At 47.7% G+C, this 23,045-nt stretch overlaps 2 protein-coding genes across 10 annotated transcripts in view; one reads left to right on the top strand and one right to left on the bottom strand.

The window, feature by feature from the left end:
• The first annotated feature begins 510 nt into the window (after positions 1 to 510).
• SIVA1 (SIVA1 apoptosis inducing factor) lies at positions 511 to 8,026 on the top strand. The gene is made up of 4 exons (XM_035104848.3): positions 511 to 795; positions 3,449 to 3,640; positions 4,112 to 4,268; positions 7,768 to 8,026. Exons 1-4 carry the CDS (start codon positions 678 to 680, stop codon positions 7,823 to 7,825), a joined length of 525 nt encoding a protein of 174 aa, XP_034960739.1. The 5' UTR covers positions 511 to 677; the 3' UTR covers positions 7,826 to 8,026.
• Positions 8,027 to 9,784: 1,758 nt separating this feature from the next.
• The window catches only part of AKT1 (AKT serine/threonine kinase 1), a 101,389-nt gene continuing 88,128 nt past the window's right edge, over positions 9,785 to 23,045 (bottom strand). For all 9 annotated transcript variants that reach the window (XM_035104871.3, XM_088673615.1, XM_088673624.1 and 6 more), the window contains 4 exons: positions 17,407 to 17,621; positions 15,280 to 15,367; positions 13,116 to 13,218; positions 9,785 to 11,865 (listed from right to left, as the gene is read on the bottom strand). In XM_035104871.3, coding sequence (XP_034960762.1) covers positions 11,786 to 11,865; positions 13,116 to 13,218; positions 15,280 to 15,367; positions 17,407 to 17,621 — 486 coding nt within the window. In that variant the 3' untranslated portion in view covers positions 9,785 to 11,785. The remainder of the gene's footprint in view (positions 11,866 to 13,115; positions 13,219 to 15,279; positions 15,368 to 17,406; positions 17,622 to 23,045) is intronic.

Below are 23,045 nucleotides of genomic sequence, written 5' to 3'. Positions count from 1 at the left end.
TTCATAAGCATTTATTCAGCGTTTGATTGTAAGCCAGAAAGCGGTTTACAAAAACATTAGATAGATAGATAGATTTGTTGTTGTTGTTGTTTAGTCGTTTAGTCGTGTCCGACTCTTCGTGACCCCATGGACCATAGCACGCCAGGCACTCCTGTCTTCCACTGCCTCCCGTAGTTTGGTCAAACTCATGTTCGTAGCTTCGAGAACACTGTCCAACCATCTTGTCCTCTGTCGTCCCCTTCTCCTAGTGCCCTCAATCTTTCCCAACAAGATAGATAGATAGATAGATAGATAGATAGATAAGATAGAGCAACAGTACGACTTACCTCCACGGAAGCGCCTCGGCCCCACCCCCTAGCGGTGTCATCAAGGCTACGGTTCCTGTGGTAGGAGGGCCTGCTTCGAGTCCCGCCCACACACCCTGTCATAAATCCCGCCCACGCCAGCCCCGCCCACCTATGCTTTCAAGGCGCTCTGCGTCCTTCCTTATTGGCTGACACACCTCGTGACGTAGAAGTAGGTGGGGGCGTGGCGGCGAGATCTGAAAGAAGTTTGTGTTGAGTCGCCGCCGCCGCCGCTGCTATTTTCCCGCGCGGGAGGGCCCAGCCAGCTACATAAAAACAAGCGCTTTCCTGCCGGCGCTGGTCTCCTCGGGCGCGTGACGTGAGGGGAAGGGGATGCCGAAGCGCTCCTGCCCGTTCGGGGACTCTTCCCCGGTGCAGCTGAAGACCCGCGTGAGGCTGAGGGAGCTGAGCCAGGGCGTCCAGGGCGAGCGCTACCGCCGCGAGATCTTCGGTGAGGAGGCGGCGGCGGCCGGGCGCGAGGGAGGGACTCGGAACCGTGTTCTCCCGAGGACGAAACTTTGGTCAAGGGCGCCGCTTCCTGACCAGTTTTTCACTCTCGCGAGCACTGAGTTCATTCTCTCGCGAGAACGGAACGCTTCAGCGGGGTGGGGGTAGGGGAAGGAGCAGAATGGAGCAAAGGCCCTTTTATTCTTGAGGGGAGAGTTGTGTGAAGAGATTCCTCCGTCTCCACATCTCCCAGCCTTTTCTCTGCTAAGCACACAGCTCAAACCTGCCTGGTGTTTGTTTCCTCTGAAGGGAAAACACTCTGCACATGCCCAGGCGCTGTGGTTCTTTTCATGGAGAGCGTTTTTTGAAGAGATTTCCTCCCTCTCCTCTGCTGCACCTCTCATCCTTTCCCTGCCTGGTCTTTCTTTCGGCACATGCCCAGGGACCAGTGGGTTCTCTCTTGAAGCTGAGACACCCCACCCACTCGCCCTGCATTTCTAAGCATAGAGGTGCTTGACCTCGAACCTGCCTGCTTTTCCTTATGAAAGGAGAGCACTCTGCACGCGCCCAGGAATTAGTGTTACAGTTAGGCAATTTTTACACACCAGACTTCTCTTAACTGCCTTCGCCTCTTTGGGATAGGAATGGGTATTGTGTGATGAAGCACATGGCAGACCAGCTCTGCTGTGTTTTGGGAGGAAGATTTCTGATTCTGCTGCCTTAATGCTCTGGACTTCTACCCCAAAGGCCTCCCCTGCAGGCACTAGCGCTTAGGCAATGCTATTGTGCTCTTGCATCTTCTGTGGATGCTGAATCAGGGTCTGAAAATGGGGCCTTTTTGCAAGAGGGAACTAGGATTAAAGTAAAGGTAAAGGGACCCCTGACCCTTAGGTCCAGTCGTGGACGACTCTGGGGTTGTGGCGCTCATCTCATCTTGACCGAGGGAGCCGGCGTACAGCTTCCAGGTCAGTGTGGCCAGCATGACAAAGCTGTTTCTGGCGAAAGCAGAGCAGCACATGGAAACGACGTTTACCTTCTCCTGTAGTGGCACCTATTTATCTACTTGCACTTTGACATGCTTTTGAACTGCTAGGTTGGCAGGAGCTGGAACCGAGCAACGGGAGCTCACCCCGTCACAGGGATTTGAACTTTCGACCTTCTGATTGGCAAGCCCTAGGCTCTGTGGTTTAACCCACAGCGCCACCCACGTCCCACCTACTCAGCAAAGGGGCAGAGAGATTTTTCTCCTCTTTAACCTGTCAAGGAAACACAAGCGGTTGCTGGTGAGGCTGTGACAGCCTAGTTCCCCTGGCTTTGGAAACCACATGCAAATCAAAATGGATAGAAATAAACATTTCCATAAAGCTGTGGTTGCCGCTCCACTTTGAAGTTAGGCTTGAAAGAAGCATTCTATTTTAACCAAAAGAATAAGTTGTGTACTTGATTGTAAGTGTGTGTGTGTGTGTGGTGCCCAAGGTCCCCCCAAAGTTGGTGACTCCTGCTGCAGAGCCACTCTGCATTGCACTTCCTAACTTTAATCCTGGTTACATTCTGCAGTGTGATCTCTCTTGGTAGAGTCTCCAATGTGATTTTAAGATTTTCAGCTCCTTGCTAATTAATTTGGTTTGATCTCCATTGTACCTCGCTTTCTTTTTAATTGCATGTTTATTCATGTGTCTTTATCTACGTCACACATTGGTGTGCTTTGTGTTTCTGGTGTAGTAGGTTTTTGTGTGTGAAGCCACACAGCTTTGCTTTTGTGCACATGAATGCATGGCCACGCATTGGGTGGAAGTGCATATATCCTCCCGCCCTCCCTGTACACAAATCTTCTGTCTCTCCCCCTCATTTTCACCCCACGGGGCATTTCCTATGCCCTAATTTTGCCACAGTGTTCTTTCTGCCACAAACTAACACAGTTGCAGGGATTTGTGCAACATAAAAACCTTTCAATGACAAAGCTGGTATATCTGTTACACATTTAAATATAAGAATGCAATGCATGTTGGGAAATCAGGTTCTTATTACTGTATAAGCTATTGCTTGGACATAAAAAGATTTTTGACTAACAACTGGTGGTCATAAGAGTTTGTGTTCTAATAAGCTGATAAAATACAAAGTGCAGATGAGTTGCATATGTTTATGTTTCTGTTCCTGTGTGAGAGGAATCTGGGGTCAGTGCTTTATCCTGTGAGTAATGAGCTGTGGCTGAAATGTGGACTGGTGTTTTCATAATGGGGGATTGAATGGGGATACAGTGCTGGGAAAGTAGGGTCTGTTACTTGGGTTGTTGCCATCTGGGCAAGTTGTTAGCTACTTCACATTCTCAGAACCTAGCGAGTGATCTGTAGATAGCATAAAGAAGCAGCCTTCCTTTCCTCCTTTGAAGTGATCTTTGAATTGTAGAGTAGAAGGTACCACAAGGGTCATTTAGTCTACCCCCTGCAATGCAGGAAACATTTGCCCAATGTTGGGCTCAAACCTACAACGCTGAGATCAAGAGTCTCATGCTCTACCAATGAAACAAAAGCTGTTGCAGAATAGCTTTGAGGTGGTGGTGGAAATGTTTCTTTCTTGGGGAAGATGATATTCAGTAGAGTGGGAAACCAGTTCGAGATAGTTTTCTGTTACCATTCCCACCTTGTCCTTTTTTGCAGAGAAAACAAAGCAACTGCTCTTCAGGGGTGCCCAGGCATACATGGATAACACATGGAATGGCAGCACGGCGGGAGCACACTCTCCAGAGCTGCTTGCAGGCAGACCAGAAGTTTGCTCTCGGCTTAGTTGCAGTGGACAAATGTTAATTGGGCAGGATGGAAAACTTATACAGCCCTGTGCAAGAGAAACAGGTAAGCAAGTTTAGCCAGCTTTCAAGTACCTGTGCAGTGGATTCTGTTTCTGTTCACTTTTCTTCTATTGGGTTGCAGTGTTAAGTTCAGTGTAACTGTGATATGCATGTATAGAGCAATTGACTTGCTCCAGTTGGGCTTCTCTGGAGGAACTGTAAGCCTTGATCTTTGTGTGGCGTAGGGAGCAAACTGAGGCTCACAGGGCATATTCAAGTTGTCTGCAGCATTTCTGTGAAGAACAGCAGGCACAATTCCTCCCTTCAGAGCAGCTCAATAGGATTCCATATGTATCATCTAGTTTAGATTTCGGCATCACAGAGCCTTGGAATGGATGATCCTCAGGGTCCCTTCCAACTCTACAATTCTTTGTAGATGGCTTGAAGATTGTGATCTGCTTTCTGAAATGGGTGCTTTTTCTGACACTTGATGCTCAAATCTGTTCTAACATACAATCTGTACGTTTCTACACAGCTCTGCCGGAATGCGTTTCCACGGCCTGCTCCTCGTGCATAAGAACAGTTGACGTCAAAGAAACTTGCTCTCAGTGCGATCGGCACATATGCCAGAATTGCAGTAAACTCTGCAGCTGTTGCCATGTAGTTGCTTGCTCCTTGTGTTCTGTTACAGAGTAAGTGTCCATGCAGACTAGGCATGAGTTAAAACTTCCTTCAGTTGGTTTGGGTCACTCTGCATGCTGAATGTAGCAAACTGGTTGGTAATAGCATTCCCCGCAAAATTGGTTTGGAGAAGTGGGACGTATGCCAAAAGCTGCAAGGAAGCATTGACACATTGTGAGATATATGCAATGGCCTTTGAACCTCAGATTTTAGTTTGAACTTAGATAATATTAAGAAAATCGAGGAGAGGGAAAGGCAGTCTAGGTTAGCAGAACTCCCTGCAAATATTGGCATCAGAAATTTTCTCATGTCCTGGAGCGGGGCTGGAGAACCACTTCCAGCCACCAGTGAGCCAAGTCCCCAGCCCTTGCAGGCTATTTTAACAGTGTGGCAAATCAAACTTGCGAGCAAAGGCACAAGTCATTGCAAGCACTCGCAACCAGCTGATTAGCACCGTGTGAAAACCCCACTTCTGCCAGGAAGCAAGCCTTTTACCTGGCCTACAGGTAAAGGGCAGGAGAGGGGCTTGGCTTTGGCACCAACAGCCTCATGGGCCGAATAGGGAGGCTTCTCAGCCTGGGCCGCTTTGGGAGGAAAATAATATACATAAGCTAGTATCTTGAAGCCCATTAAAATAACGGGTGCTAGAGCAGACCTCTTGTCTTCCTTCATCCCCTTGGTACCGTGTTTCCCCTATTTTAAGACGTAGTCATTATATAAGCCATAGCAGGATTTTAAGCGTTTAGGAAATATAAGCCATACCCCGAAAATAAGCCATACCTCCGAGGAGCGAGACTGCTGAGTGCCCCAGCCAGCCAGCGGGACCCAGCACGCCGCGGCAAGAGTATAGAAATAAGAAGTAAAGCAGAGAAAGAAGTCACAGCGAAGAGGGGTGTCCGGCAAGCGGCGTGGGCTACCGCTGAGCAGGGCCGCCGAGGGGGAGGCAAGGGTGTGCGCGGATCCTCGGGGCCCCGCAGGCAGAGCTCAGTGCCGGACCTTGCGCTGGACTCCTGAGGGGGGGGAGGCGAGGGGGCGCGAGAGTCGATTGCTTTTCAGCAGATGCTGCCGCGCGAAGCAGCTTTCCGCGTCTCGGGAGGGAGTTGCGGGCGAAGAGGCGAACAATGTGAGGCTCGAGGTGGGCGAGACGGAGGGGCGGAGAACAAAAAGTCTGGGCAGCAGGCGGCTGCACGCACCGTGGCCTCGAGCGCAGGCTGGGGAAGAGGAGGCGAAGGAGGCGCGCTCAGTGCTGTGGGGGCTGAGGCATGGTGCAGTGCCCCGAGCCTCTGGGAGCCGGCAAGAGCAGGAGGCGGCTTGCCAGGTCAGCATCCAGCAGTGCGCGCGGAGCACCCCGAGCCTCTGAGAGCCAGCAGGACGAGGAGGAGGCTTGCCGGGTTGTCGCCCAGCAGCGCGCGCGGAGCGCCCCGAGCCTCTGCGATTGTTGTTGCTGCTGCTGGCTGCCGGAGGCTCGGGGCGCTCCGCGCGCGCTGCTGGGCAACGACCCGGCAAGCCTCCTCCTCGTCCTGCTGGCTCTCAGAGGCTCGGGGTGCTCCGCGCGCCCGAGCCAGCAGCCTGGCCTCTCTTTTTTTGCCTGCCTGAGGCGGCCTGCCGCCCCACCACCGGAACCGGCGGCTGCGGAGCGCTCCGCAGCGCCAGGCGGAGCGCAGCGGCCTGGCCTCTTTTTTTTTCTTTTTTGCCTGCCGCCCCGCCACCGGAACCGGCAGCTGCAAAGAGGAGCGCTCCGCAGCGCCGAGGGCTCGGAGCGCCCTGCAGCGCTGGGCGGAGCGCAGCGGCCTGGCCTCTTTGGTTTTGGTTTTTTTGCCTGCCGCCCTGCTACCGGAACCGGCAGCTGCAGAGAGGAGCACTCCGCAGTGCCGGACGAAGCACTGAGCCAGCGGCCTGCTGCCTTGGTGCCTGGAACCAGCTGCTGCTGCAGCGCCACACAGAGCGCCCAGCAGCATCCCAGCCAGCTGCCTGGCCCCTCCGAGGAGGCCTTAAGGTACAAGACATTCCCTGAAAATAAGACACCGTGTGTTTTCTTGAGTAAAAAAAAGAATAAGACTGTGTCTTAAAAAGGGGGAAACACGGTACACGCGAGTGTGCGTACGCACGACACGCATACATGCCGCTAGGAACCCGACCCCGACCCGGTGGGGCACCTGCTTCGCTGGGGCAGCAGCAGCATCTTGAGCAGCGGGTGCGTGTAGAGCCAGAGGCCGCTGCGAGCCAGGCTCAGCACCCGCATGCGGGGCTCCAGGATCCGCAGGTCCATCGCGGCGGCGGCCCGAAGCTCGTGTCTCGGCAGCGGCAAGGCCGGATCGCAACCCCGCCGCTCGGCTATAGAAGCCGGGGCTGCGGCGCCACCTCCTTGGCCAGGCCTGGCCTACGGGGAGGAGGCTCGCCGGCCCCAGGATCCACCCACCGCCACCTCCTTTCCGCCCCTTGGTTGCCTGCCACCATGGGCGCTGCTGGGAGAAGGAGAGGTGTTGGGGCGCTAGAACGTATGTGAGAGGAGCGGCGGGGCCGCGGCCTTCCCTCCCTCTCTGCGCTTGGCTGCGGGGTGCGCCAGGAACGCAAGTAAACAAACTCGCTCTCCTGTCATGCCCTGCGGCTGAGCGCAGAGAGGGAGGGAAGGCCGCGGCCCCGCCGCTCCTCTCACATACGTTCTAGCGCCCCAACACCTCTCCTTCTCCCAGCAGCGCCCATGGTGGCAGGCAACCAAGGGGCGGAAAGGAGGTGGCGGTGGGTGGATCCCGGGGCCGGCGAGCCTCCTCCCCGTAGGCCAGGCCGCAGGGGAGCGTCGTGGATGCGGCGTCGGCGTCCAAGTGTCTCTGCGTTCCAAGTCCCAACGGCTGTCCGTGGGGCACATGCGCAGTAGCGCAAACCCAGTGACACAGGGACTGGACGCAGAGACACTTGGACTTTATTATATAGGATAAGCTCCTCTGCAGCCAACATGAAATTGAACCATGAGTAAGCATGAGTGAGTTTAGGTGATTTTTGCCTCCAAATACCCACACACTACCTGTTCCTGCTGTTGCTGATCTCCCTGGAACTAAGCAGGGGAGGAGCAAAGCAGGGTTATGATGTTCCTATGAGTATCCACATACTTTGCTTAGTCATTGTATGGCTTAGCATTGCATGAGAACTGTTCCATTGTTTAATTTGTTGCAAGAGTTCACAGTTATACCTGCCCTTCATTAATTGTCTCATCTCTCAAAGCAGTTGCCCACTGTAGCTAAATGCACCCTGCATGTACAGGTTATTCTGGTGTGGGCCTCGATTTAATCCAGCAAGGTGATTCTTTGGTTTTTTGGTGGCTGGGGGAACCCGGCCAGATGGGCGGGGTATAAATAATAAATTATTATTATTATTATTATTCCCTCACAGCTTAATTTATTCAACCTCATGACTTCCTTTGCATGTGGTAGAGGTGATGGAGCTGGCGTTCTCTTCCTAAACCGTACAGAACACAAAGGTGCACTGAATTGCCTGTTGCCTTCTTTCTTCTAGGTCCGATGACATTGGCGAGCGAATACTTTGCAATGGCTGCTCCATGTTTGAAGACTAAAATGCTCGAAACGACAGTACTAAGTTTTAAGGACATAATTATCTCCAGGATCTGTAAAGGAACTTGTTTGTTTAAATAGGTGGACAATTCCCGCCCCACCCTCCGTCTTGCTACTGTGACATTGGGGTGCCGCTTTATAAATAGTGTATATTTCTAGAACTGTAATTTTAATAGAATAAACTTTTTATATTATCTCTCGTGGAGGGTGCATTTGGCTAGCCTTGCTGGCATCTGTTCTGATTAGGCGGAAGAGGAGTTTTATTCAATTCCTTAGAAATGCAACGTAATGGAATGCTGAAGCTCAGAGGGAGCTCATTCTTCAGATGCGGAGTCTCTGGTTCGATCCGTGGCGTCTTTAGATAGGGCTGAGACAAATGGACAACTGTTGCCAGACAGTGTAGACAAAAATGAACTACAGGGGTCAGTAATCTGACTGAATAAAGGACCTTCCCATGCCCCTAAACTTTGATGTGGTCAGAATCTGATTCAAAGTATTCACGGTAAACCTCCTTTTTCAGTGGCTTGGATCATTTAAGCATCTTGTGTTTGCAGCATCTAATACTGCTTCTAAACAGACTGTCCAGATTCAGTTTGTGAATGACTGTCTCTTTCCCCCCAGTTCTTAAGTAATGCTTTGTTGAAGAAATGAGCCATCTAAATTGTTCTATGTATTTTTTTTTATAAACCTAGACTCATAGGACTTATTTTAACTCTCTTCCTTCCAAGTAAGAGTGTTTGGGTATACATGAAAAGTTGAAACAACCCTGCTCACATAACCTTCAAAGAGGCTCAACCACAAACTTGTAGACTCTCCTGATACTACACAGGAAGTGGTCACAAGTCATTTCACAAATGATGCCAAGTGGTTGTTCATGACACCAGTTGCATTACATAGGGGACAGATAAGTAGGAAAGTTTAGGTCAGGCATCCCCAAACTTCAGCCCTCCAGATGTTTTGGACTACAATTCCCATCATCCCTGACCACTTGTCCTGTTAGCTAGGGATCATGGGAGTTGTAGGCCAAAACATCTGGAGGGCCACAGTTTGGGGATGCCTGGTTTAGGTACTTTTAACTATCAGTTTCACATTGGACACCCAATTGTGTAACCTCACTGTATACAAGTTGTACAAGTGACAATAAAGTATTTCAAGTGACAATAACGTATTTCAATTTCAATCAGGAAAAAGTCAAGATAGGAAATGATGCAGGAGAGCAAGTTATAGCAGGCTGAATTTTGGGATTGATTAATTATCAGAGTGCTTTATTTCAAGCTAGAGCTGCCACATTTATGTCCAAGTAGTAAAAATCCACTGTTGGAAAGCAGGTTTTGGATCTGAAAGGTTGCCTTTTGTGTGTGCGTTGGGGTGGTGGTGGTTTAAAAGCCCTCATATGCTGCTGTCAGCCAGATTTTATTGCACAAGTGAACCCTTTGTAGTAGCTTTCTCTTTGGAGAGACTTTTTTTCTCAGGCTTCAGCCCCATTTCCCCAAACAGCTTTCCCCCTTCCCACCCTCCTCCTCTCACACTCGCTCGCTTGAGCTCAGCAGCATTGCTTCTTGCACATCTCTGTACCAAGTCTGACCAATCTCCCGGTCGTGGGATCTTTGTGGCAATCAAAGTCCTGCTAATGAGACACTCCTTAAACACTTCCCATTTTGTATTTCCTGGAAATGAAGTTCTTGTTACGGCTGAGCTCTCGCCTCTCCCCCCCCCCCCCTTGATGGCAGGTATATATTTTTTATGTATAATGTAAAATCATACACACACCTCAGTCTGCTGATTATTCTATTGTAGCTCCTTGGCAACAGCTTGTGTGCCCCACCTTCTTATAGCAGGCTGATAATTCAGCCTTTAGCAAGGTTCTCCCAAATCCATTGCACAGCAGGCAGGGGAAAAGGCTGCATCCAGTTTTGCTCTTTCAAAAGTCTGCATTGTTCCACCAAAGCCAAGGCCCGAGCTAACTTGTTAAAGCACATTTTATTGAAGTATTCTGAGGGAAACTTTCATATCATAAGTAAAAATACTAGAGTTGAATGTTGTAAAAAAACAAAACAAAAAAAGAACACACAAAATGATGGGATTTCATGTAGAGGGAAAACTGAGGGTATATTCCCTTTCAAATTAAAAAAAATAAGTGTTAAGGGACTGCAGTATATTCAATCAACTTTTTTTGCACAGGTAAGAGAACAGAAACAAAAGCATATCTAAAAAGAACATAAAGCCACAACTGAATAAACTCATTCGCGGCACAAGCAAGCGTTCAGAAATCCTGGCCCGTGTCAAAAGGCAAAGAGACAATTTAGTTACAAATGTCTGGCAGATTCAAAATGAGGTGGCTTCTGTGAAAATGCAAAACAAAGTGATAATAAAGGGGAGGGTATGGGGGAAGAGAGAGTTCACTTTTCGAACACATGAAGTTTCACCCAATTAATATTTTTTACACCCATCTGCAACTGCAAAAGGCAGAGCTTCTCCTCACCAGGGACGGGGAACTTGCAGGCACATGGATGTTGTTGAGAGCAAACACAGCAGCGTCCAAAGGGCCACGCATTCCCCACCCCTGGATCCAAGTGCTGGTGTCACCACCGAGCTTTCCTCCCCACCCCCCTAAAAATAATCATTAAAAATGTACACCGAAGCATGTGACGGAACACATGGATGTAGTAATATCAACGTGCATTTCACGTTCCCATTTTAGAACTGCCTTTTATAAATATACGAACAAAGCTATGGCTTCGTTGCCTGAAATTTGACTTGTCAACTTGTTTGGCAAGATGTTTCGTCGCTTAAGAATATTGTGCGGTTGCTGTCGGCATTTTTCCTTTTGTCATTTAATATACAGGCATGCCTGCCCACCCCTCTCCCCGCTGGTCAATTCTGCAACTAATAAGCGTTTGTGGTCCCCCCCCCCCAGTTGAAGTTGGTAAAACTGGCTCGTTTCTCCAAGGCACAACTAGTAGGAAACTGGGATGAGAAAATATTCTGGGAAGATGAGTTCAGAAAGACCCTTGTACGACTTCTGCTGGTTTCAACATGGGCCATGGCAAGAGAAAATGCCTGTGGATATCTGCTGATATTCAGCAAGATTAAACCTAGATAAATACACTCAGAGGGAATAATTAAAACTCACTGCCTTTAGTAGACTACCTCCCAGTGCACTGCAGAATATGGATCAAGTTCCATACAGCTCTGTTTGATATGTAACTGTACTGTCTTTTAAGAAGGTGTAGTAGCATAACTATCAGTTCTGCTGATAGTTTACCTCATTGAGGCCATTAGTGCCATTCCTATAATTAGTATCTTAACTTTGCTGACATTTTTTGTTTTGTTTCTGTCCAAATAGCGGCTGAACCTTTTGTTGTCTCCAGAGTTTGTCCAGACTATTTTTGCATTGTTGCTTGTATTGCACTACCTAAATCTGTCTCTCATCCTAAATATATCTAATGATTCAGAGTGCAGGTTCACTACTTACATAATGAAATGGTATGCAATAAATAAAAAAAAAGAGGTTTTCTCAAATGGTCACTGCTGTTGCTGCTGCTAGGTTGAAAACCTTAAACTTCATCTTTTTTACTTTTTTCCACACAAAAAACCCCCAAAACCAAATAATAATGGAAAATCTGAAACTGCTAGAAATAAAAGAGTTTTGGTGCATATTCTTAAAAACCAAAAAAAGGTCGTTTTTCGGAAGAAAAAGCCTTTCTCTTACATTTTCAATTGCGCTCTATGAGTGGATCCTTTGTCTTCCTTCCTCAAAATCGCTTCAGAGATTCCGATTCAAAAATGCATCAGGATTGTTTTAAATATACAACCTGTGAGGCTTCCTACAAATTCAACTAAACTGTAGTACAAACATAGTTTGCAAATCATGTATCGTAGAGAGATCTCTAGTGTCCGTCGAAATTATAAGGTCCCCAAAATGCAGTCTGATTGGTTCCTGTGAATGGATAAATGAAACACTAAGCCGTTCCGCTGGCCGAATAAGAGAACTGAGGGAAGTGCGGCCGTCGCTCGCTATCGACGTAATCCATATTGTCATCTGGAAGCAGAAAGAAAGCATTCTATTAATCTGCTGAGATACCAGTGCGTATAATGCTTTACAAGCAAGGCTTGAAAGACTTCAGGCCTGTTGGATCTACTTTGTTTAATTTTGTTTTGGTTACCCAAGACCTAACTAACCAGAGCTAGATGCAAAAAGATGCGTTGTCTTAGAATTAAAAAACAGGGTGCCTCTGAGCATATTCCGAGCTGGGGGCTTTGCTTTTCAGTACCAGAACTAAACTGAGCTCACAGTCCTTTCACACAGGAGTTAGGGGCTTCATGCAGAAAAGTCCCAGGTCCAATTTGTGGCATCCCCAGGAGAGACCCCCTTGCCTGAAACCTGGGAGAGATGCTGCCAGTCAGGACAATACTGAGGAAGATGGACCAATGTTTTGACTTGGTCCAAGGCAGCTTCCTATGTTCCTAACCTTTCTTTACCTTAGCAGCCTAATATAGTTGGAAAAAGTAGTTTTGTTGCTGCAATTGTTAGGATTCAGAAACCCCTTTTTGTCTACTTTGAACCTCCCAGTGATCTCCAAGAGGCTCTCATTCTATCTTTCGTCCACTCCTAGTTTACCTGGCAACTTCAAAATGCACACATTGTGGCTCTCTGTCTCAAGAAGCTAAGTCTACAGGTTGTCTAGCCAATGAAGGGGACTTCCTGGGTCATTCACGACTGCTGGCCATGCTGGCTGGAGCAGATGGGAGTTGGGAACAGGCAGGTGAAGCCAAACAAAGTCGAAAAAGGGGAGCCTGCAGAACGACTTTCAACCAGCCCAGCATTCCTGTTTGGACTTTGTAAAACCAGAGGTTCAAACAGGAGCTGGTTGAAAAACCTCTATTTTTGGAGGGGGTTTCAATGCAATGCCCTTCCTGAATCAGAAACAGGTTTGCATGGGATCCTGCTCAGCTAAGGAGGCAGGGGTTAAATCATGGCTGGCTTGGGTGAGAAAAGACGTGCATAGCCAATGCAGGATTTATCACCCTTCTCCTCTCTTCCAGTTGACATCTGAACCACTCTCAACCATGCTGAGCCCTCATGGTGGGCTGAGATTGGCCTACAAGCCAGAGGTTCCCAACCCTCGATCTGCAGTGCTTTCGATAAAACTCCAAAGAACTAGATTTAAGTCTTTGCTTTCTGGGAGATACTGGCTGAATCCCTGTCAGTGCACACAATCCTTTCATTAAGACAAACCTGGTGATACAGCGTGATATAAGTCTTTATAATGACAACCACAGCAGTTTTACCTTGATCAGGAGGGGTGATAGTGATCATCTGTGCTGTGAATTCTTCATCAAAGTACCGCGTGTCCGTTTCAGACGTCACCTGCGGTTTAAATGGTGGTACGAGCTGGAAATAAAGGAGAGAAGCAAAACCATCAGTATTTACCATCCTACCATAGGTGGGGGGTGGTTCCGCTCCTTTTAAAATGGCTAACTCACTCTGCTGATTTCACTTAGCATAATGTAGTTCTGGCACCTGATCTGGCTTTTTCACCCACTTTATAAATGATTGCCTGATGTACTGAACTTGAGAGGATGGGCGGGTCGTTTAGAGCTCAAGACCTCACAGAGCAGACAACTGGACCTTAAAGCGTGATGCTGACCAATTTAAATACGTCTACAGTATGTTGTTTTAACTTTTTTTGTTTGTTTTAATTCACAATCCGAAGCGATGGAAAACAAGGTTATGATGCGCACAATTTAGGGGTAAAAAGCCAAGTGATTATACTGTCAGTTTTAGAAAACAGCGGAACTAGTTTATACATAACCACCTGCTCACATAAAGCTATGTCCCAGCGCAGGCTACACGGGTCCATTTATGGCATGTTGCTAAGCCAAGAGTAGCCAATGTGCTGCCTTCCAAACTACAACTCCCATAATCCCTGACCTCTGGCCAAGTTTGCAAGGGCTGATGGGAGTTGGAGTCAAACAACATTGTGTAACTGCCCAGGGCTAGTGGGGGCTGGCAGGGATGGAGAACCCGCAGCCTTCCAGCATTGCTGGGCTACAACCCCCATCCTCTCTTGAGCACTAGCCATGCTGGCTGGGGCTGATGTGAGTTGTAGTTCAGCGACGTCCGGAGAGCCACTGGTCAGCCACCCCAGGGTCAGAACAGTATTGGCATCAGGTGGGCAAACAGAGAAAAAGGCTATGCAGAAGAAGATAAAGCTGAACCACCACTATTGTGTGTTAAGAAAAGATCAATAAGGGGTTGTTGTTTTTCTTGGAGGGGGGAGGGAATTCTGCCATTATAATTCTGTTGATTGTGCATGCCTGGCCTGCATGGAATAAGAGTACTTTCCGTACTCATAAAAATGCTGGACCACTTCCCAACACAACCTGAGAGCCAGCAGTGCTGGATCTGAATTCATAATGACAAGGCATCAACCAGGAAGCAGAAGACAAGACAGCTGAAATGTTGGTTCCAAGGTGCATCGCAGGTTACCTACACGGGAGACTATTGGCGCCCAGGAATTTGAGCAAAGGCCTCTCCAAAGTGCAAGCAATGGGGACACCCCCATATCTGCTTACACAATGCAGCTGCACTCCTAGGAGTCCTTGCGTGAAGTTGGGGGTGGCGGCAAGGGAGAGAACAGTCTGTTGCAAAACTATTCTGGTTTGCTGCGAAAAATATTAAGGCTTCAACCTGAAGCATGCTGTGTAAAGATGCACAGAGATTGGCCTTTAACTCTACACCATCGCAGTGCGAAAACTGCAGCGCAGCAGCCAGAGAAAATAGTAGACTTAAGCTATGAAAGTGTTTAAATTCCATGTGAAAAAGTGCAAGACACGGAGCCAGTTTTTTAAAGAGATGCATAGCGGAAATGGAGGTAAATGAGGGCATGGGCTGCCACTCACCCAACCTGACTCACCCCTTCCATTTTTCTCTGCAAGAAGCTTGGAGACAAGGGAACCAGGATAAGGTCTGGGAAGTTTTATGGGCTTTGAACAGGCAGGGACAGGAGGAAGATGCTGACACACAGGGGGCAAATGGAACTGTAAACCATCTTTCCCACCTGATTGCACAAAGCCTTTTTAATTAACCTGAATGGCATGATACTTGGAAATGTCCATGCTGACAGCAACGTTCAGTGAAATGTTAATCAAGAAACCATCCTCAAGGTCGCTGAATCCAACAGCCGTCACTACGTGAGCCAAAAAAGCCCATTTGTGAGCCAAAAAGGCCCATTTTGATCAGCTAACAGCCAGCCACACCAGCTATAAACTTTTGAGGGTGTTGAACACTAGAGGGTGGCAGAGAGCCACACTAGCAAAGCCATGGGTTATGAGGAAGGGGGGGGGGAACAACCATCTTGCGGTTCCCAATGCCTGGTTTTCAAGAGCATTCCTGCCTCCAGGTATGAAGCACCAACAAATCACATCTTCCAACATGCAAAACTCTGAATACCTTTTTTTCATACACATCTTGCCATACGATGCCAGCAAAAAATTTGTGTTGCATAATCTCCTTGGCGTCATCCTGTCCACCGCCTAACCTGTGGGGAGAAAAATACCAGCGCCACTTTAGCATGGTGCAAACGTTTTGGGTTTATACGCGGTTTTATAATGGTACTCATTTGGCCTTTGGGAAACTGACTCGTTGCTAGCTAAGTGACGGTGCAGAAAAGTGTGGACGGGGATGATGCCTCTACCAAGGAGGCCCTGTGCAACCTTGCATGCTGATCGCACCACTTATTTATTTAACAAAATTTAACAAAAGAGCCTCTAGTAAAGCTCTAATAAAACAAGCCTGTAATAAAACCTCTAAACAGTTTCAACGATGCATTAAAATTATCAATTAAAAGCAATTTGAATGCATTTAAAAATAATTAAAATTAACAGCAAGAAAGGATAAAACACATCAACAACTACATGCCTGGACAGGCTTGCCTAAACATATATTAAACATGCACTTAAAACATTTAACAAAAAATAATCAACAGTCAAATAATCAACTTGAACTGCAGTAGATTTTTTTGTGGGTGGGTGGGTGGAGTGGAAGAAACACTTCATAATCTTTACTTGCTCTATGACAGGCATAGGCAAACTCGGCCCTCCAGATATTTCGGGGCTACAACTCCCATCATCCCTACCTAACAGGACAGTGGTCAGGGATGATGGGAGTTGTAGTCCCAAAACATCTGGAGGGCTATGCCTATGCCTGCCCCTATGCCTGCTCTATGATATTCCATTTCCCCACATTTGCTATTAAAAGGAGCATGAAAGGAGCAGCCAAATTCTATAGTTAGCAGAAATGCTGTCAGATTATACGGACATTGGGATGACACACAAGGCGTTTCACTGCTCATTTTAGAGGATGCTTCGAAGCAACGTCAGGCACAAAGGGGAACACTGGCTTAAACAAGCCAGGAATACCAGCACTAGAGCCGACTCACAGGAGAACAAAGAGAACAATGGCCCATCTAGTACGGCTGGGCGGTATCTGGTTTTCAGCATCGTGACACCAGCTAAACAGTGTGATCTATCATGAAGTCTGAAATAAGGAAGGAGCTATGAAGAGGCATCAGCTGGCTTCACGGTTTTCCCCACATTGTGATTTTTGCATAGCACACACACCCTGTGATTCACGATACATCGCCATGTCAAAAATGATGATGCCGATTATCACGATATGGACTTCAAACCACGGTGTCTCCGAAAAATCTTACACATCACTTGGGAAGACAGGCGAATTAATATCAGTGTACTGGAAGAAGCAAAGATCACCAGTGTTGAAGAAATGATTCTTCAACATCAACTTCGTTGGAGTGGTCGTGTTGTGTGGATGCCTGATGATCGTCTTCCAAAGCAACTACTCTATTCCGAACTTAAATGGAAAGCGTAATGCTGGTGGTCAACAAAAGAGGTTTAAAGACTCACTCAAGGCAAATCTATTTTTAAAAAATGTAGCATAAACACTGACAACTGAGAAACACTGGCCTGCGAGCGCTCCAGTTGGAGAACAGCCTTTACCAAAGGTGTCATGGGTTTTGAAGACACTCAAACTCAGGACACAAGGGAGAATCGTGCTAGGAGGAAGGCACACTTGGCAAATCCACACCATGATCAACTCCCGCCCAGGAACCAATGTCCCCACTGTGGAAGGACCAGTGGGTCCAGAATTGGCCTCCACAGTCACTTACAGACTTATTGTTAAAACAGTGTTTATGGAAGACAATCTTACTCAGCTACGAGTGACTAGTAACTAGTTCAGCATCCTGTTCTCGCAGGGGCCAACTAGATGCCCAGCAAGACTCTTCCTACCTGAGATTCCTAGCCACTGGCTTTCAAAGGTGTGCAAGGCCATTTGATAGCCTCCTCCTCCTCTTCAAATTTGCCCCATCCTTTTCGGAAGCCATCCAAGTTGGTGGTTATCCCTGCCTCCTGTGGGGGGCAGTTTAACAATGGACTGTGTGTGTCCATCTTAGTTTAACTACGCCTTCTGGGAAGAAGCACTTCCTTTGACCTGCCCTGAATCTGCCTCCGGGATTTAGGAGCCGCTTGCATCGGAAGACCAGAAATGCCAAGGCCTCACCTTTGCTTCGGATCCTTCTTCAGCAAGCCTGACAGAAGTGACTTTGCTTCGGGCGATAACGTGCGTGGGAACCGGATCTCTTCGCTGAGAATGAGCTCAAAGAGCTTCTCGTGGTCCTGGTTGTAGAAAGGGAGCCGCCCACACATCATTTCGTACATGACGACTCCTAAGCCCCACCAATCCACTGCACGGCCGTAGTCGTTGTCCTCCAGCACCTGCAAGAAGGCCAGAGCTTTATGTCAATGGCAAGTCTAACTTATTCATGGGTCAGATAAGCGGAAGTAAGGAATTCCTGTCCTGTAACAGTCTGCTTGCCTTTTGTTTCCTGCACAGCATCCATTTAGGCCAGGGGTGAGGAACCTTCTCCCCACCCTCCATGGGGTCTTAGTAGGACACAAGGGTCTGGAAACCAAGCCTTATGAGGATTGGTTGGGCGTGTTTAGCCTGGAAAATAGGAGACTGAGAGGAGATATGATAGCCATCTTCAAATATCTAAAGGGTTGTCACATGGAGGAGGTAGCATGCTTGTTTTTTCCTGCTCTGGAGGGTACGATCTGAACCAATGGCTTCAAGTTACAAGAAAGGAGATTCTGACTAAACACCAGGAAGAACTTTCTGAGGGTAAGAGCTGTTTGACAGTGGAATGGTCTCCCTCGGGAGGTGGTGGGCTCTCCTTCCTTGGAGGTTTTTAAGCAGAGGTTGGATGGCCATCTGTCATGGATGCTTTAGCTGAGATTCCTACATTGCAGGGGGTTGAACTAGATGACCCTTGGGTCTCTTCCAGCTCTATATTTCTATGATTCTGATAGCTTCCATCATCCCTGATAGCTGGACATGCTGCCTGGGAGTAATGGGAATTGGCGGTGCGTAACAGAAACCTGGTACCCAAGACAGTCCGTATGTTTACGCATATGCAAAAAGAGGCTACTCTAATGGGACAAGAAATGGATGAAAGGGTTTATCATGATGGACAATGAAGCCAGTATTTAAAATATGGGTAGATGCACAGGAATACGTATAGAAATGGAGAATGCTTTGCATCAGATGAAGGGGTTTACTGTTGCCATTATACAAAAGAATTACTGAAGTACTTCAAAGCTTTGACAAGTTCCATTGCCACAATGGCACTCGAGAGCATTTTAACCTAACAGGCCAGAGATGTGAAAGCTCTCCAAAACTCCTCCAGACCTTTAACTATTCTGTTGGCAGTTGTGCCCCCACCCCACCCCGCTCTCACACACAACTAGGAACTCTTAACGGGTTTGTTTGTTTTTAAATGCAGGCCAAGAACTTAAGTTAGAAATTGTCTTGCAAATTCCACCCATCTGAAACATAAACAGAAATCTATGAGGTTTCAACACTGGAGCGCGCGGGGGGGGGGGAGAGGACACACCACACATACATTTGCAATGCCCAGCATAAAAAAACAACAGCTCACAACAAACTTAGGAAAAGTACCCCTCTCCCCTACCCCACACAAAGAGAGAAGTGTGGATGAGCAAAACAAACAAACAGAAGAGATCAAGTGTTAGGAAGAACAGTTTGAAAACTTTTGTGTGTTTAGCTGGGGGAGGAATTACAGGGGATGGGATGAGCGCAGTGGGGTGTGCAGTGAAACAACAGAGGGTGCAAACTCACATGCTCCCAACCCCCTAAGAATGACTCCCTTATTGTTATTGCTACCGATATGCACCGTGCAATAAATTACACAGCAGGATTGCTGCAGAGGTTTTTACAGTTCTAACACTCTTCTTGTTAAGGCAGTCCTTGTTCCTCTGTTTAAAAGGCTGGCCAAGAACAACTGCAATTTGGCCGCCCTCCCCCAGAAGCGCTTCTGCTGTGAGCCTTTCCAGCGGGTTGCATCTCAAAGAGCCAGTGAGAATCACTCCATTGACTCAGAGGAGGCTCAGCGCCACTTGGCTCACCCTCCTCGTACCTGGACATTTTAACCATCATGTAATTTTATGGAATACCTTTCTTTTAAGCCACCTTGAGAGCACTGGCAGAAGGTGATTTACGAATGTAAAAAGCAAGCACAAATAGTCATGTAGGCTGATAGAATCAGTCATCTAGTCCAACCTTCCCACAATATAAAAATAAAGGAAGCCTATCTTTTCAGTGCCCTCTACATATTGTTGGTAGTAGAATAGTGCCATTTTAAAATGTCTGGGGTGAGGAACCTTCGGTCCTCCAGATGTTGCTGAACTACAACTCCCACCAGCCCCAGCCGGCGGCCAGTAATGATGGGAGTTGTAGTCCAGCAATTTCTGGAGGGCCTCGGGTTCCCCTTCTCCGGGTTAGAGAGTGTCGGACTAGGACCTGTGAATTCAAATCTCGACTTGGCTGTGATGCTCACTGGGTGACCTTGGGTAGGTAGGTCATGGCCTCTCAGCTTGAGCCTACCTCTCAGGGTTGTTGTGGGGATAAAAGGGAAGGACCAACCATGCTGATCTCCAAGGAGGAAAAATCGGATAGGAGTGCAATAAACAAACCAGCACACAAAACTAGTTAAAAGCAAGAGGGTTAGAAGCCTTAAACCTCTGCAACAATCCAAATTATTCTGCCCTGCTTTACGGAACTAGCCTTACAACTCAGAAAGGCAAGCTGCTCACGCCTAAGGAATACTGAAGTGCCTTGAACGATGATGGAGAGAAAAACCAAACATTAGAGAGTTTGCTCTTCTCCCTAGACTTGCAGGCATGTCCAAAGTCCATTTTGGGGGCCTAACGTGGCTCATCCTGGCCCCTGTGGCAGTTTATTTCCTGGGGTAAAATCCTAAAAGGTCAACAGCTTCAATCCTAAAAAAAATCTCAACAACTTGGGTCGGCCCTCACACATGTTCACTTCATCAAATCTGGCCCTCTTTGGAAAAAGTTTGGTCACCCCTGCAAATCTAGAGCCTGCCAACTGCTTAGTACTCTGCTCTGCGGAGGGGGTGAGGAGTGTGGAGGGGGGTGGGGATAGGACACTGGAACCTGGAAGTCGGCCTGCAGCGAAAAGCCAGAGGCTGCCAGGTATTGGATTACCCCACGCAGGTCTATTTACAGCCTGCCTCTTGCCTTATGATTCGCACCGAGCGACAGCTGGCTCTGCAGCTGCCCCCATATATGTAGAAGACCAACACAGCTGCCTCGTCTGCCAGGATTCCAGGAGCCAGCCTCATCATCCTTTACGAGCAACCGGGACAAGGGCGGGGGCACCGAGGGTGTGTGTGTGTGTGGCGGCTTTGGGAAGGCTTCGCACGCCGGACTGTGTGACAATGCATAGGTGCCCTTTCCTGACAGCACTTTCTGTTCGCACTTCTCAAGGCCCCCTTGGAGCAGTTGCAAACAGAGACAGAGCAGAGACTTTGCTATTGCGGGAGATTCACAGAATCGTAGAATTGTAAAGCTGGAAGGGACCACGAGGGTCATCTAGTCCAACCCCATGCAAAGCAGGAATCTTTTGCCCAATGTGGGACTCGAACCGACAAGCCTGAGATTAAGAGCCTCATGCTCTACCCACTGAGCTGTGCAGCAAGAGGAGAGAGGAGAGGAAGGCTGTTCTCTTTTGGCAAGGCCCAAGAAGAGCTCTTGCAAGGCCTATGCCCAGGGTTCCCGAGATGCTGCCATTGCAGCATGGACAAAAAAGAGTAATTCCCCTCCCATTGCTGTCGGGGAAGTGGGAAAGAGAAGAGAGGTTGGGAATGCATCTTGACCCTGCTGCGCTCCCAGTGATGTCCTCAGAAGTGTGTCAGGGCTACAACTGGACTCAGAAAGGAGAGAAAAAGCAATGCGACTTGCAGACAATGCCTCTCTGAGGCAGGCAATCCAGGTGTGTCCTGTGGTGTCTTCCTTCTGGCAAGATCTTATTGTTCGCATTGACTTTGTTTTGGAACAATCCTTTTCATCTGTGGATGCTTATGCACTTCTTAATTGTAATTCCTGCGATGTGGGGGCTTACAAAGGGACGTCAAAAGTGGACCCTCTGAGCTACCGGTATTATGATTGCAAAGAGGCTTCAAGGTTGGAAGGACAAACACCCATCTTTTGCTGCTCAGTGGGTCTGAAGCTCTCACAACCCCTTTCTATGTTTGAATGCACAACTTGTAATCATCAATCTCATTTGTACTTGGGACATGTGGATAATCTACTTTAATATATATGTTTAAAGTTACAACTGCATTCTATTCTATTGCTAATGTGAGCCAACAATGCTGCTGTTTTCTTTTTGGCGTGTCTGCAAAATGAAATTTTGAAATGCACGAAGTTGATTTTGTTGCCTTTATTTTTTAACTTGTGCCCCAAATTTTACCAGCTAGGATATTTTACGACAGCTTATTCCATCAGGAGGGCCAGAGTCTCTCTGGTAAAGCTGATTTCATAGAATCATAGAGTTGGAAGAGACCACAAGGGCCATCCAGCCCAACCCCCTGCCAAGCAGGAAACACCATAAAAGCATTCCTGACATATGCCTGTCAAGCCTCTGCTTAAAGACCTCCAAAGAAAGAGACTCCACCACACTCCTTGGTAGCAAATTCCACTGCCGAACAGCTCTTACTGTCAGGAAGTTCTTCCTAATGTTTAGGTGGAATCTTCTTTCTTGTAGTTTGAATCCATTGCTCCGTGTCCGCTTCTCTGGAGCAGCAGAAAACGACCTTTCTCCCTCCTCTATATGACAACCTTTTATATATTTGAACATGGCTATCATATCAAATATATAAAAGGATGACATATAGAGGAGGGAGAAAGGTCGTTTTCTGCTGCTCCAGAAATCCTCCTTACTCGTAGAGGATTACAGTAGCCGGGTACAGGGAGAGAGCTATTGTCCTGCGTTCTTAAGAGAATCTGCAGGACCTCCAGGGTGGGGAAGGAATAAAAGACATCCCTAAAACGAAAGCCAGTGTGGTATAGTGGTTAGAGGACCTGGGAAACCAGGGTTCAAGTCCCAGCCATGAAGTTCACCGGATGAACTTGGGTCAGTCACTCACTCTCAGCCTAACCTACCTCACAGGGTTGTTGTGAAGATACAAGGAGGAGGAGGAGAACTATATATGCCACCCTGAGCTCCTTGGAGGAAAGGTGGTACTGTATATAAATGCAATAAATAACAACAACAGGAGGAGGAAAGTTTCTGATCACAGAGATCACTCCATATAAAAATGCTATTTTACACATGTTAAAAAATTTGGAAGAGAGTAGCAAGGAAAAGGGGGGAAAATCATATATTTTTATCTCGGTCTATAGTGTTGAACCAAAGGTGAGATGTTAGGAAGCTCTGCAAACGCCATCTTGGTAGTCAAGAGAACCCCACAATTAACTGGTAGTTGTTGCAGCAATGAACTCTTATATGTCTACATTCATTTGCTTTGATGTAAGCAAATTGGCTTGCATTGATGTTACATCCTTATCTGTGGGCTTTGGGTGCCGGGCTCTAAGCCCAGAAAGGGGAGCTATCTGTTAAGACTTGGGTATCTGCCACCTATGTCCTCATCTGGGCAGGTGAAGGGATGGGAAGTCTTAAGACAAAGTGACGCATGCTGCTTTGCGTATACAGGACAAGTCATCTCCTTGCTGCGGTCTCCATCCCTGGTCTTTAAAGGTTGGGAGACCTGGCAGGCTGCTTTGCTGCAAGTCTACGCCTTCTTTAATAAAGAGCTA

The sequence above is a fragment of the Zootoca vivipara genome, chromosome 1 (assembly GCF_965207765.1).
Source record: "Zootoca vivipara chromosome 1, rZooViv2.hap1.1, whole genome shotgun sequence".
NCBI classification, from domain to species: domain Eukaryota; kingdom Metazoa; phylum Chordata; class Lepidosauria; order Squamata; family Lacertidae; genus Zootoca; species Zootoca vivipara.
Note: the sequence above shows the minus strand (reverse complement) of the source record. Positions and strands in the feature narration are given on the sequence as shown.